This window comes from Hypanus sabinus, chromosome 3 (assembly GCF_030144855.1).
Source record: "Hypanus sabinus isolate sHypSab1 chromosome 3, sHypSab1.hap1, whole genome shotgun sequence".
Taxonomy (NCBI): Eukaryota; Metazoa; Chordata; class Chondrichthyes; order Myliobatiformes; family Dasyatidae; genus Hypanus; species Hypanus sabinus.
The window spans coordinates 159,793,642-159,810,074 of NC_082708.1; the positions used below are offsets into that span (position 1 = coordinate 159,793,642).

General features: G+C 44.2%; 1 protein-coding gene across 2 annotated transcripts in view; it reads right to left on the bottom strand.

Annotated features, from left to right (window-relative positions):
• The window catches only part of arhgef38 (Rho guanine nucleotide exchange factor (GEF) 38), a 102,380-nt gene that overhangs the window by 54,311 nt on the left and 31,636 nt on the right, over positions 1–16,433 (bottom strand). The window contains exon 2 of one of the 2 annotated variants that reach the window (XM_059965458.1): positions 704–891. The exons of the other annotated variant lie outside the window; for it this stretch is intronic. Within the exon in view, the coding sequence (XP_059821441.1) occupies positions 704–891 (188 nt within the window). The remainder of the gene's footprint in view (positions 1–703; positions 892–16,433) is intronic. 2 annotated transcript variants of the gene reach the window in all.

The following is a 16,433-nucleotide window of genomic DNA, read 5'->3' on the forward strand; positions in this document are numbered from 1 at the left end:
TTTCCCCCTTTTCAAGGATGGGTTCTGTCAGTGCCTTTGACCTGCGCCAGCACTCAAACTGTGGTTCCTTATGGTAATGGTTCCTGCTCTCGGGGTTCACTGACCAGACTGTTTCTCGATATCCCAAGGGCAGAGCCAAGAAGCCAAGAGGGCCTTCAGGGGCCCTAAACTTTGCAGGCCTGTGGATGAGCCGATTCTATGCCAGTGCCAGTGCCTGAAGTGTCGCTGGAGAAGAGGGAATATCAGGAACAGCGGATCAGCTGTTGGAGGTTGATGCTTGTGCGTGGGACTCAGGGGAGAAGAGGGCTTTGGGTTCAAATGATTTTACCGTCATTCATTCTTTGGAATACGCAACTGTTTTTGTAGATGTCTGTGAAGAGCAAGAATTTCAGGTTGTATACTGTATGCATTCTCTGATGTCAAAGGGCACTATTGAACATTGGCAGTATGGTTGCATCTGGACGCAGGATAGATACTCCAGGGTGTTTAAACCCAGGAACGTGACGCACATCCACTAAACTAATCCCTTGTTCCAGCACTGAACCTCTGTCTTTCTATACCCCCACTTAAGTGCCTGGCAAAATGGCATAATCATGCTTCGACTCCATCTCCTCTGGCAGCACGTTCCATACGTTAACCAGCAGAGGGAGCTGAGCAATAGGATCACAGCACAGAGTGGCTCGACTAGGTACAAAAAGATTACCTGTTTCTGCCGGAGAGGTTGCACTACATGCGTGATACACAGATCCAGGTCCTTGTAGTGATCTCTCTCGGTCTGTACTAGCTCCTCGATGACCTTTAACCTCCTGCGCATCATTTGCTCTCTCTGTTCCTTTGGGTCCAGTGCCGGGGTTGCTGAGGCTTCAGGAATTGCGTGGGGAGTCATCTTAGCTGTGGGGATGTTAGTTGAGTGGGGGAAGAAAAGGGAGAAAGATTTGAATGAAGAGAAAGCTGAAGGCGCCTTTCTGAAGAATAGCAGGCCACTTAGTTCTCTAGTCTCTTCCACCAATCAGTTAAGCCATGGCTGGTCAGTATTTGAATATCCTGACCCATAATTCTTATCAACACTTTAGTCTGAATCTGAGGAACTGGATTCAGTTTTGGTTGCCCCATGTTGAGGCTTTGGAGAGCTGTAGAATAGGTTTACACACAGTACTTGTAGGGTCTGTATTGTGCTATGTTCTATTTTGTGGGTGTTCCTTCGGATTTCCAGCATCTGCAGGTTTGCTCCTGTTAGGTTTACAAGGTTCCTGCCTGGATTAGAAGCATGAGCTGTAAGGAACAGCTGGACAACTTGATTTATTGTCTTTGGAGTAATGGAAGCTGAGGGGAGACCTCGTGGATGTTTATAAAATTATGAGAGCAGATTGAAAGAGAGCTGTTATCTTTCTCTTGGGGTAGAAATGTCAAATACTACAGGATTGCTTTACGGTGAGAGGGAAAAATGAGATATGTGGGGCAAGATATTTTTAAACGCAGAGAGTGGAAGGAGACCAGAATGCACTGCCAGAGGTGATGCTGGAGGTAAATAAAACAGTCATTTAATGACAGACACACAAACGTGCAGAGAATGGAGGGATGTACAGGTAGAAGACAATAGGTGCCATTAGTATAATTAATTCAGTGCAACATTGTAGGCTGAAGGCCTGCTCCTGTGCTGTACTGTTCCATGTTCTATCCTCAAGTTTTGACAGTTTTTAATTGAACAGGGAGGGGAAGGGGATTGGGGAAATCAAAAGCTTCAGTTTCCCATTTCCCTTCGTGTGAATAAGTGATTTCTATGATCCCCTGAAAGTTTAAGACAACTGGGGCAATACTGTGTTCTGACCAACAGGGGTGGTACTTTGATGATGTTATTTGGGGGAGCTTGCTGTGCACAGTTTGGCTGCCAAGTGTCTCATCGGCAGCCAAACTGCACAGTTGGGATGTGTTTTGGGACATCTTGAGGCTATGGAGAGTGCACAGCTCAGACGTGCTTGGGATGTCTTCAGGCATTGATTGTGAGAAAGGAATGTAGATCTTTCTGCATCATAATGAGCTGATTTTGTTAACACTGAGACCCTATGAACAAGGAGTACTGCATTAACTTCAAAGTTCACAGTAAATTTATTATCAAATTATTTATTATCACCTATAAGGTTGTCACCATATACAACCTTAAGGTTCATTTTCTTGTGGGCATTCTCAATAAATCCAGATTTGATGGAAGACGGTACTAACAGGGCAGACAACCAGTGTGCAAAAGACAACAAGCCATGCAAATAGAAAATAAAATAAAAATAAATATCAAAAAGTCCTTGAAAGTGAGTCTATAGGTTGTGGGAACAGTGATGGCGCAAGTGAAGTTGAGTGAAGTAATCCCCTCTCGTTCAGAAGCCTGATGATTCATGGATAATTGTTCCCGAACTGGACTGAGATAAGCAGAAAGGGACTCATTAGAAAAAGAGTGAATTTCTGGACCGTTTTCTCCAGCAACTTGCTCAGGAATCAGTAAAGGTGCAGGATGATATCAAATTTAGTAATAAGCCAAAGAGTTAAGTGTGTATGTCTCCTGGGACACACTCCCTTTAAACCCTTCTAATTGACATTGCCTGGGAATAACCAGAATTCCACTGAGTGTAATTTACTTGGATTGCAAGAAGAGATTTCAAAAGAAAGAATTATAACTTCAGAACATATCAAATGCAGTTGCTGTTCTGGGAGAATGCAGAAGGAGCTGATAAGCCTCCCCTACACATTTCCTCACCAGTAGATGAACAGTTCCCCATTCCTTCTCCACTGAGACAACAGAAGCATGTCAAAGCTTCCCAAGATTTAAAAATACCTCAGCTTTCTATTATCTCTCACAATTTCACCCACTGAAAGATACCAACCTTGCTCTGCCCCAACGTGTACTGCCCATTCTTCGTTCCACTACATTTTCACGCCCTCTCAGTTCCATCAATGCCCCCATAAAATTCATACCCAGTAACAGTGATCTCCATCACTTTCTGCGCTTCCCGTTGGGAAAAACCTGGTCTATTTTACTGCATTAAAAAAGCTGCTAAAAAAATCCGGATTACAGGGTCGGTGTAACCTTAATGAGCAAACCTGGAGTAAAGAAAAGTTGGTTATGCATTAGGCATAGCTTCTTCAATAAATGACTATAGAGACCCAGAGTGCCACTATCATGCAAACCATCAGTGGGCTAGACCATAAAACAGAAGAGCAGAATTAGGCTTTCAGCCCATCGAGTCTGTTCCGCCATTCCATCACGGCTGATCCTGGATCCCACTCAACTCCATACACCTACCTTGGGCTTGACCACAGTCTGTGGCAGAGCACTGCTCTCTGGCTAAAAAAAATTCTCCTTATCTCTGTTCTAAAAGGTCACCCCTCAATTTTGAGGCTGTGCCCTCTAGTTCTGGATACCCCCACCACAGGAAACATCCTCTCCACAACCACTCTATCTAGTCCTTTCAACATTTGGTAGGTTTCAATGCGATCCCCTCACATTCTTCTAAATTCCAGTGAGTACAGGCTCAAAGCTGCCAAATGCTCCTCTATGTTAACCCCTTAATTTCTAGAATCATCCTCGTGAATCTCCTCCGGACTGGCTCCAATGATAACACATCCTTTCTGAGATATGTAGCCCTAAACTGTTGACAATCTTCCAAGTGTGAAGTGATTATTGTCTATGAAGGCTTAGTGTCATCTCCTTGTTTTTATATTCTATTCCCCTTGAAATAAACACCAACATTGCATTTGCCTTCTTTATCACAGACTCAACCTGTGAATTTACCTTTTGGGAGTCTTGCATGAGGCCTCCCAAGTCCCTCTGCACCTCCAATGTTTGAATTTTCTCCCCATTTAGATAATTGTCTGCACTATTGTTCCTTTTACCAAAATGCATTATCGTACATTTCCGAACACTGTATTCCGTCTGCCATTTTTCTGCCCATTCTCTCAATTTGTCTAAATCCTGCTGCAATCACATTGCTTCCTCAGCACCTCCACCTATCTTTGTATCATCGGCAAACTTTGCCACAAAGCCATCAATTCCACTATCTAAGTCATTGACAAACAACGTGAAAAGTAGCGGTCCTGATACTGACCCCTGAGGAACACCACTGGCACTGGCAGCCAACCAGAGAAGGCTCTCTTTATTCCCACTCACTGCCTCCTGTCCGTCTGCCATTCCTCTATGTATGTCTGTATCTTCCCTTTAATGCAATAGGGATTTTATCTTGTTAAGCAGCCTCACGTGAGGCACTTTATCAAATGCTTTCTGAAAATCCAGGTAAATGACATCCATTGCCTCTCCTTTGTCCACCCTGCTTGTTACTTCCTCAAAGAACTCTAACAGATTTGTCAGGCAAGATTTCCCTTCACAGAAACCATGCTGACTTTGACTTATTTTATCATCAGTCTCCAAGTACCCCAAAGCCTCATCCTCAAAAAGAGACTCCAACACTTTCCCAACCACTGAGGTTGGGCTAACTGGCCCATAATTTCCTTTCTTTTTCCTTCCTCCCCTCTTAAAGGGTGGAGTTGTAGTGGTGTGTTACACGCAGCGCTTAAATAACGACACGGAGTTGATGAGCTGCAGTTGCAAAAGAGATTTATTCAAACTTCGCGGGTTCGCTTTAAAGCCTTCCTGATCCCGCCCTCCCCGGGCAGGAATACTGTAGGGGGCACGTATTCACAGTCCCGTCCCGCGCGCGGGCTTTTCCCCTTGCTGGTGAAGCAGACTTGGTGCCCTTTTTGGGACTGGTCTCAATGCTGGCGCGCGCCACTGTGTGAGCGGGTTCGAATGCACTGGGAAGTGGGTCACCACAGAGTGACATTTGCCATCTTCCAACCCTCTGACACCATGATAGAATCAAGAGATTCTTGAAAGATCTTGACCAAAGCATCCATCACCTCTTCAGCAACCTCTCTCAGGACTCTGGGATGTAGTCCATCTAGCCCAGGTGACTTATCCACCTTAAGATCTTTGAGTTTGTCCAGCACATTTTCCCTTTGTAAAGGCACTCATTCCTGCTCCCGGACACTCACAGACCTCTGGCACACTGCTTCCACAGTGAAAACTGATGCAATGTACTCATTGAGTTCACACAAAGTACACTGCAGATGCTGTGGTCAAATCAACATGTACAAACAAGCTGGAGGAACTCAGCAGGTCGGGCAGCATCCGTGGAAATGAGCAGTCAACGTTTCGGGCCGAGACACTTCGTCAAGACGTCCTGACGAAGGGTCTCAGCCCAAAACGTTGACTGCTCGTTTCCATGGATGCTGCTCGACCTGCTGAGTTCCTCCAGCTTGTTTGTACGTACTCATTGAGTTCATCTTCCATTTCTTTGTCCCCCATTACTACCTCACCAGTATAATTTTCCAGTGGTCCAATATCAACTCTCATCTCAAACATGAGAGAATCTGCAGATGCTGGAAATCCGAGCAACACACACAAAATGCTGAAGGAACTCAGCAGGCCAGGCAGCATCGACTGTACTTCTTCCCCACAGATGCTGCCTGGCCTGCTGATCAACTCTCACCTCCCTTTTACTCTTTTTATATCTGGGAAAAAAAAACTTTTAGAATCCTGCTTTATATTATTGGCTAGTTTACTTTCATATTTCATCTTTTCAGTTCTTATAGCTTTTTAGTTGTCTTTTGTTGGATTTTAAAAGCTTCCCAAACATCCAACTATCCACTCACTTTTTATACCTTATATGCCCTTTCCTTGGCTTTTATATAGTCCTTAACTTCCCTTGTCAGCCCCAGTTGCCTACCTCCTGCCATTTGAGAACTACTTCTTCTGCAGATATATCCATCCTGCACCTTGTGAACTAATCCCAGAAACATCAGCCATCTCTGTTCTGCTGTCATCCCCACCAGTATCCTCCCCCAATCTAAAGAGCAAGGGCTTTTCTCATGCCTCTGTAACTCCCTTAATTCCATTGTGATATTGAAAAATGTGACTTGTGCTTCTCTCTCTCAAATTGCAGTATGAATTATATCAGATTATGATCACTGCCTCCTAAGGGTTCCTTTCTGTTAAGCTGACTGATAAAATTTGGGTTTTTACACCACACCCAATTTAAGATTGTCTTTCCCCAAGTAGTCTCAAGCACAAGCTCCTCTAAAAAGCCCTCTCGTAGGCATTCAACAAATTCCCCCTCTTGTGATCTGACACAAACCTGATTTTTCCAATCCCCTTGTATATTGAAGTCTCCCATTACAATTATGACATTACCCTTATTACATGCCTTTTCCAATCTCAACCCCACATCTTGGCTACTATTTGGATCCCTAGATATGATTCCCCTAATGTTTTATTTTAACCCTTGCAATTTCTTCACTCTACAACTTTCTCCGACCCTATGTCACCTCTTTCTAACTATGTAATTCCATCTCTTACCAACAGAGCCACACCACCACCTATGCCTTCCCGCCTGTCCTTTCAACACAAAATATATCCTTTAATGTTAAGCTCCCAACTATGGCCTCCTTCCAGCCACAACTCAGTGATGCCCACAACATCATAATAACCAATCACTAATTGCACCACGTTCATTCACTTTATTCCAGATGCTACACACATTTAAATACAGTACCTGCAGTCCTGCATTTCTTGTCCTTTTGAATTTTGCCTCTGTGGTACAATTTAATTCTTTGTTCTGTCTGCATTTGTACCCAATCTTTGGCTTGTCTTTCCTTACATTCATGTTACGTCCATCATCTGCTGCTCATCCTCAGTTCTTCCATCCTGGTTCCCAGCCTCCTGCCATATTAGTTTAAACCACTCCCAACAGCTCTAGTAAACCTGCCCACAAGAATATTGGTCCCCCTCGGATTCAAGTGCAACCCGAACATTTTTGTACAGGTCATACCTGCCCCAGAAGAGGTCTCAATTATCCAGAAATCTGAATCTCTGACCCCTGCTCCAATTCTTCAGCCACACATTTATTTGCCACCTCATTCTATTCCTATCCTCACTGTTGCGTGGCACAGGCAACAATCTCGAGATTATTACCCTTGAGGCCCTGCTTCTCAGTTTCCTTACTAACTCCCTGTATTCTTTTTTCAGGCCCTCCTCCTGTTTTCTACCCATGTTGTTGGTATCAATGTGTACCACGACTTCTGGCAGCTCACCCTCTCTTTTCAGAATACTGTGGACATGTTCAGAAACATCACGAACTCTGGCACCTGGGAGGCAAACCATCAATCGTGTTTCTTTTTCACATCCTCAGAATCGCCTCTCTGTCCCCCGACAATACAGTCCACTGTTCCTGCTGCCATGCTCTTCAGTTTCCTAACCTTATGAGCCACAAGGCCGGACTCAGTGCCAGAGGCACAGCCACTGTCGCTTCCCCCAGGAAGGCCGTTCTCCACAACAGCATTCAAAGTGGAGTACTTATTGTTGAGGGGAAAGGCCACAGGGGTGCACTCCACTATCTGAAGTTCTCCCTTCAGACAAGTCACCCATTTATGTATCTCCTGTAGCCTTGGGGTGACCACTTTCCAGTAGCTCCTCTCAATTACCTCTTCACTTGCCCAGACATATCTCTCAAAATAATGCAAGAAAAAGTGCCGTTCTTAAAAGAAAGCTTCTGAGACAATCCCTTAAAGTGTAACATATGGGAAAAAATTAAAACCATTATTTCAGGATAAAGTGTTATCAGTTGGACATGGGTCATTATTTATACAAAGACTTGGTTAGACCCTACACAGAGCATGATGCTCAGTTCTGGTCCCCACATTATAAAATACAACAAGGTGCAAAAAGTCAGGGATTCATTGATGGAGGGGTTTAAAGTTCTGAAGATAATTTTGTGTCACTGAACAAGCAGGTTGAACCATAGGGCCTGCTGATAACTCTGTCTTTGTTAGAATGATTTTAAGTGGATTTAAGGAATGATCTTAAGGAGGCCCAAAGAAACATGAAGAAGCAATCAAGGTGATCAGGGATTTAGTGGAAGCGTAAACACAGAGTTCATTGGATAATAACAAGCATCTTTGTTCTTGTTAGTTCTGTCTCAGTGGACTGCTCCCAAGTCATAATTTGGCAAGTCCCGCCCACACCACGACCTGAACACAAATGCTTATTTCTTAAAGACCCATTGCTTCTGCTTGCTCTTGCCCAACTGAACTCAGATCTTCGTGCCTGGGCTCCATGCTGTCTCCCCTTGCCCAGACTTTTTCCAGTTGCTCCAGGGCACACACACTGACATGCATACACTCATCTGACTACTTAGCTTACTTCACTTCACCCACCCCACACTATCCCTAGTTCCATCTGCCCATCATCACCTCTCCATCCCACCTAGCCCACTTCATACTGCTGTGTAATGGCAATCTTTTCTACTGTCCTGATGCAAGTTCTCACCCAAAACACCAAGTTTACACCCTTTCCCTCCCCAGATGCTGCCCAACCTGATGAGTTCTTCCAGCTTTCTACTTCTAATTTAGTTTGAAAACTGTACTGAGGGCATATTGCACCATTAGAGATGCCAAAACTATCATGGGCTGTCTCCTCCCTCAGATGGACTTAAAAGATCCCACAACCCTACCTGGAAAGCAGAGAGATCATCTTGGCCTGTATTATACATAAAGATTGTTTTGCCAATTGATCCCTGGCTCTTTCTATGGAATATGGAATTTGTTGCTACAGGCAGCTATGGATGCCAAGACTGTATGTATATTTAAGACAGAGGTTGATAGATTCTTGATTGGTCAGGGCATGAAGGGATACAGAGAGAAGGCAGGAGATTGAGGCCAAGAAGAAAGTTGGATCAGCCATGATGAAATAGCAGTGCAGAGTCAATGGGCCAGATGTCCTAATTCTGCTCCTATATCTCATGGCCTTAGATGGAGCTTGCTGTGGTGCTAATGGATGTTTTCCAGATTATTTACATATTTATGGCTCAGAAGGACCCCACTCAGGCCATCAGGTCCCCACCCTCTGTCCCCTTTTCCCTTTGAACTGTCCTCTTCATAATCAATCATCTCCCATCTGGTTATTCCACCATCATCTACCAAGGGACAATTTACACTGGCCAGTTAACCTACCAGCATATCTCTGTGATGTGTGAGGGAACTGGAACCTGTGTGGTCATAGGGAGTATGTGCAAACTCCTCACAAAGTGTGCCTGAGATCAGCTTTGGGCCCTGGTCTCGATAGCTTTATCATAACAGTGACTATATTTCAGTAGCTACAAAATACTATGTTTCACAAGGACATTATAGAACTGCAAGTCTTGCTTTAACAAGGAATGGGTGTCCAGGGTCTAATGCAAGATTGTTACAGCAGTATGGAAGGTAGAGCTGTTGATTCACAACTTCAGAGACCTGGGTTTGATTGCAACCTCTGGTGCTGCTGTGTGGACATTGTATGCTATCCCATGACCATGGTGTTTCCTCATGGTGCTCTGTTTTCCTCCCACATCCCAAAGATGTTCTGATTGTAGTTTAATTGGTCACTGCAAATCAACCCCTAGTGTGGGGGGGGGGGGGTGATAGGAGAAACGGGGACAGGGTAGTTGATGGGGATGTGGGAGACAACAGAGAAATAAATAAAACGACTAGACTCAGGAGATTTCTCTGTGTTCTGAATGCACAGGTGGAGATGAGAAATTGCTACAGTCTGGTTTTCACCATAACGTGGCTAAACAACAACATACCCGACTCAGTGATTTAACTCTGTTCTGCACAGACAAAAACTTCCTGTCGGGGAACTCCAAAGGAGGTGGAATCTGCATGTACATTAACAGAGGTTGGTGCACAAATTCATCTGAAGTCACTGTTTTTGGGCAATTGAACATTTCACAATTAATTGCCAGCCACATTACTTGCCGAGGGAGTTTACTGTTGTGCTCACCACTGCCCTGAACGGACGAACTGGTGGCTGCCACAAAGCGGGGAAGACACAAATGTCAAGGAATACGTCTCATCCATCGCAGGCTACATTGGTACCTCAAGAGCAATCACTTCACAGACCAACCAGAAGCTCTGGCTGAATGCAAAGGTGCGCTCCTTACTAAAAGCTTGGGACGCTGCCTTCAAGTCAGGTGACAGACCAGCTCTCAGAGCAGCCAGGAGAAATCTCATCTTAGGCATCAAGAGAGCAAAGTCTGCCTATGCACGAAATGTTCAGGAACATGGTCCCCGGTGTACATAGCTGGCATCAAGGGCATTACTGACTACGCAAGGAAAAACAGTGTCAACTGTATCAGCGATGCCTCTCTCCCTGACACACTAAACAACTTTTATGCACACTTCGAGGACTGCAACACAACACTGGCCACAAAAGTTACCCCTTTCACAGGTGAGCAGTCAGCAGGAGAGAGAAGGACTCTGCAGAGAATCAACCCGCTTCCGGTGCCAAACAGGCTGAGTACTCAGGGACTGTGAACATCAGCTCATTGACATCAGAGACACTCCACTCATCCAGGCTGCTGTCCCCATATGCTTCAAATCAGTCACCATCATCCCTGTAGCAAAGAACTCTGCACCTTCGGAACAAAACAACCACCGCCCAGTGGCACTGATGCCGATCATCATGAAGTGGTTTGAGCAGCTGATACTGCCACATATCAAAGTCTCCCTTCCTGCCACACTGGACACTCACCAACAGAACTGCCCTATGACAGATTCCGTAGCATCTGTCAATCACCTGGCCCTGACACACCTAAAAAAACAAGGACACATATCAGAATGCTTTTACTGGATTTCAGTTCGGCATTCAATACTATTGTCCCAACGATTCTGGTGAACAAGCTCTCATTCTTAAGTCTAAGTACACCACTATGCAATGGTTGGATTTCCTAACCAACAGATCTCATAGTCCGGATGCACAAGCGCTCCTCCCTCCTCACCTTCTGCACCCAAGGCCGTGCGCTGAGCCCATCACTCTCCACATCGCCACACACGACGGCATGGTCAAACACCCAAGTAAATCACATTGTCAAGTTCAACGGTGGTGGGGCTCATCACCAACAACGATGAAATGGCCTACAGAGAGCAGGTAGAAGAACTTGGGGCCTGGTGCTGGGCGTATAACCTCTTCCTCGATGTCTACGAGACAGAGGAGATAGTAATCAAGTTCAGGAGAACTCACACGCCTCTTTACACTGACAGCACAGCAGTGGAAACTGTGAACAGGTTCATACTCCTGGGAGTCCACATCTCACCCAAACTCTCATGGTCCTAGAACACATCCTACAAAACCAGGAAAGCTCATTGATGCCTCTACTTTCTGAGGAGGCTGAAGAGAGCTGGACTATACACATCTATACTCATATCGTTCTACAGATGTGCAGTCGAGAGCATCCTAACATGCTGCACCACTGCACGGTTTGGAAATCGCACTGCGGCAGACAGGAAGGCTGTGCAATGGGTAGTCAAACTTTCCAATGCATCACTGGCACCAGCCATCCACCATCAAGGACATATAGTAGGTAGTTCCTGGAAAAGGGTCAGTAACATCATGAAGGATCTTACCTACCCTGCTCATGGACTCTTTGTCTCACTTCCATCAAGGGGCTATGTAGCATCCATGCCAGAACTACGAAACTCGAAAACAGTTACTTTGTCCAAGCAATGAGGCTGGTCAACACCTCCATCCATGGACCCATCCCTCCACACCCCCCTCATCACTACCACTTAATCATTTCCTGTCCGTCTCCTTTGCACACACTCCTGTGCCTAGCATTACTTTATGGACATACAATCATTGTCTGTATATAAGCAATCTTATGTATTTATACTTATTCTGTTTTTATTATTGTGCTCTTTATCATATTGTGATTTTTTGTGCTGCATCGGATCTGGGACAACAATTATTTTGTTTTCCTTTACATTTGTGTCTGGAAATAACATTAAACGAATCTTGAGCTACACAGACTTGATGGGCTCAATGGCCTCCTGAAATATAAAAATATAGAAAGACATTGCCTGTAAAAGATTAGTGTAGAGATGATGGAATGATTTATTGAATGGCTATTCAGATCTCTATTTACCCTGTTGTCCTGTGAATAAATCTTCCATTGTAAAAAAAAATGGAAGAACAAATATTTAATGAGGAAGTGGTAAATCAACAACAAATGTTATTTGATCCTGTTTTCTATTACTGGTGGATACAATGACCAAACAACGTGCTCAAAGAGAACCTGTGAAGATCGTAGGCTTCCTGTAACCATGACTATATAGATAGGGGAACAACTTATGTACTGAGCTTTGAACTCAGTTCTGTCCTCATCAGATCCCAAACATAAATTCTAGTCTGACTTAAGATGAAAGTCCACATTTCTCCCAGTTGGATAAAATAAGACAGAGCTGTCAATGGAAAGGAGTCTTAGGAGAAAGCAATAATTCAGCACTTTAACAGAAAGCGTGGCAATGCCTCTAGTTCATTACGAGTTTGCGAAGATTCAGCATGACATATAAATCTGTGACAAACTTCTACAGATGTGTAGTGGAGAGTATATTGACTGGCTGCATCACAGCCTGGTATGGAAACACCAATGCATTTAAGTGGAAAATCCTACAAAAAGTAATGGATATGACCCCATCCATCATGGGTATTGAGCTCATCTACACAAAACATTGTCACAGAAAAGCAGCATGCATCACCAGGGACTCTCTCCACCCGGACATCCTCTCTTCTCGCTGCTGTCATCAGGAAGAATGTATAGGAGCCTCAGGACTCACACCACCAGGTTCAGGAACAGTTACTACCCCTCAATCATCAGGGTCTTGAACCAAAGGGGATAATTTCACCCAACTCCACTTGCCCCATCATTGAAATATTCTTCTTTTCTATGAACACTTTCAAGGACTCTTCATCTCATGTTCTTGATATCTAATGGGTCAATAGGTACATTTAATGTCAGGGATATGTATACAATATACATCCTAAAATTCTTTTTCTTCTCAAACATCCATGAAAACAGAGGAGTGCCCCAAAGAATGAATGAGAGTTAAATGTTAGCGCCCCAAAGACCCCTCCCAGTTCCCCCACCCACTCACAAGCAGCAACAAGGCAATGTTCCCCCACCCCCCACCAGCAAAAAAAGCATCAGTGCCCCCCCCCACAAAGCAATTGTGCAGCAAAGCATCAATAAAGACACAGACTTGCAGTACCCCAAAGACTACTTGTTCACCTGGTATTCGACAGGCTCTCTCTCTCTCTCCCTAATAAGGGAAAAAGAGGTGTTCCTATTTCACAGTGAGAGGAGAGACATAACCAAAACAACTCGCCATTTATTTTGTGGTCCTTAAATGATGTTAAAAGTTAGTTGCGTCGCTTTATCTGAGCTCTGTACCTCTGGGCACAGCCAACAGCAATCCTGCTGCTTCCGACCTTCCCTGTTTTCCCGCAACGCATCATTCGGTGGCACCAGCCTCGAATCGGCCACAGAAATCTGGCGCCCTGAAGGCACGCTATTCTTTCTGCCTGACTCGTTATTTTTTTGCACACAGGTTGACTGCCCAAGTTGGTGTGGTCTTTCATTGCTTCTAAATGATTATTATTCTATTATAGATTTATTGAGTATCCCCAGAAGAGAGAAGAATTTCAGGGTTGTATATGGTGACATACAGTATATGTAATTTGATAATAAATTTACTTTGAACTTTAGGAAGGTCATTACTATAACTACAGTGGAAGTTGAAAAATGATAGTGTTGGAAAATTAAAGTAAGATGCATCATTCTAATTGCCTTTGGGCCCTTCAGTATCTCCAGAGCAACATCTGGCTGACAGGTTTGCCCAGGTGGCACTGGAAATATTGGTGCCAAGTTTCAAAACAAAATAATCCCACATGGTAAGCCCATCCAGAAGATTTAAGTTGTATGGGACCAAGGATTCAGAGGGTAGTGGTTGATGGGATTTGTGCTGGCTGGACGTTCATGACGAGTGTTGCTCTGCACAGATCTGTACTGGGACCTCTGCTTTTGCGATATGCACAATATATAAATGATCTGGATCAGTGTGTAAGGTCCCAGACCACAAAGTAAATGGTGAAGCTATGGATAGTGCAGAAGACTGTCAAAGGATGCAGTGGGATATACGTAAGTTGCAGATATGGGAGGAGAAATGGCAGATGGACGTTGATCCTGGCATGCGTGATGTAGTGCACTTTGGGAGATCAAATGTAAAAGGAAAGTGCGCAGCTAAAGGCAGGACACTTAATAAATTTGACATACAGAGAGATATTGCGGTCCAAGTTCATAGCTCCATGAAAGTCGTACCATCGTTTGATTGACTGTCAGAAAATGATTATGGCATTTATTCATCGAAGCACTGAATTCAACAATATACAACTCTAGCTAAGCTGCATTTGGAGCACTGTGTTGCATTCTGGTCGTGCATTATAGGGAGGATTAGAGGCTTTGCAGACGTTCGCCAGGATGCTGCCTGGTGTAGAAGGCAAGTGCTACAAGCAGAGCTGTTTTCTCTGGAGCCGTTGAGGCTGGGGGCAGAGCTGATATCAGTTTATAAGATTCTCAGCAGCATACTTTTGATAAGAGTGAACATCCAGTATCCTTTTTCCAGGATTGAAATGTCTAATACTAGAGTTAAAGGTTCGAAGTACATTTATGATCAAAGTATGAACACTCTAGACAACCCTGAGATTTGTCTTTTTGCAGGCAACCACAAAACAAAGACACCCAATAGAACTATGGGGGAAAATCCACACAACAAAGACCAAGTCATGTAAACAATAAAAATGTAAACAAACAACAAACATTCATAGAGGGAACCGGTATCATAACCCATAGAGTCACCAAAAGTGAGTCCACACCACGGAGCCAGTTTAGTACTGAGGCAAGAGGCGATTGTTACCAGCCACAGTAAAGGGCAAAAGTTGAAAGCAGAGGTATGGGGCAGATTCTTCTACACAGAGCAGTGGATGGTGCCCGGGTGGTAGTGGAGACAGATATAATAAAGGCATTTTAAGAGACACATGAATGCACAGAGAATGGAGCGGTATGGACCATCTGTTGGAAGAAGTGGTTAGTTTAGTTAGGCATTTAATTACAAGTTTGGCACAACATCACAGGCTATATTCTTAACACTAATGCCAGTGAAATTAAGATCAGATAATCTTGTTTCATGAAATAAGAATGAAAAAAACCACAGGAAATCCTCAGATCAGGTAGTGTCTGTAAAGAAACAGCTAATGATTTTCCAACAGACCTGAACAGTTTTAGTGATGTTAGTCCTCCATTCCTCTTTGTAGTAACCTTTTATTTTATGTAAGAATCTTTTTCATCCACCCAAGAGAACCAATGAAGTCTTGTTTTAATGGCTCACCCAGCAGAGAGTGCCTCTGACAGTGCATCCCTCCGTCAGTAACGAAACTGATTAATGTCTGGGTTGTCAATGTGATCCACGGCCCAAACAGCCAAAAGCCCATTCAGCTGAAGCCAGAAGGAGAAAAAGTCATGAAGGGCAGAGAGGCAGTCAGCACCCATGGTAGGAGCACTTGGAGCAACTCTGGTGTTGAAACAATGGCCCCCGACTCCCTTCCACCACACGTGATCTAACAAACTCAGCACGACCACTGAAGAATCAGGAGTCAAAGAGGCCATATGCCAAATGAAGAACAACCTGCCAGGGGAGCAGACAATGTTACTGAAGTTTCAAACCTTGATGGAGAGGAACTTCAGACACTAATTTTCAACCCCATCTTTCACCTTCTCTCTGCAACTTTTTGGTAACCTCCTTACCAATCAAGAACCTATCAGTCTTTCCCTTAAATACAATGGCTTGGCCTCTAAAGCCCCCTGTGGGAACGAATGGCTTTGATGGCTTTGTTGCCAAGTTTGCAGATGATATGAAGATTGGTGGAGGGGCAGGTAGTGTTGAGGAAACAGGTAGGATGCAGAAGGACTTAGACTGATTAAGAGAATGGGCAAGAAAGTGGCAAGTGAAATACAACATTGGAAAGTGCATGGTTATGCACTTTGGTAGTAGAAATAAATGTGTAGACTTTTTTCTAAATGAGGAGAAATCCAAAAATCTGGGATGCAAAGGGATTTGTGAGTCCTTGTGCAGAACACCCGAAAGGTTAATTGCAGGTCAAGTCGGTGGTGAGGAAGGCAAATGCAATGTTAGCATTCATTTCAAGAAGTCTAGAATACAAGATCAGGGATGTAATGCTGAGGCTTTCTAAGGCACTGGTGAGGTTCACTTTGAATATTGTAAACAGCTTCGGGCCCCTCATCTAAGAAAAGATGTGCTGGCATTGGAGAGGGTCCAGAGGAGGTTCACAAGGATGATTCCAGGAATGAAAGGGTTATCATACGAGGAACATTTGATAGCTCTGGGTCTGTATTCAGTAGAACTCAGAAGGATGAGGGGGGAGAAGAAGAAAGGATCAGTCATGATTGAAGGTGAAGCAGACTCGATGGACCAGAGGGCCTAATTCTGCTCCTATGTCTTATGTT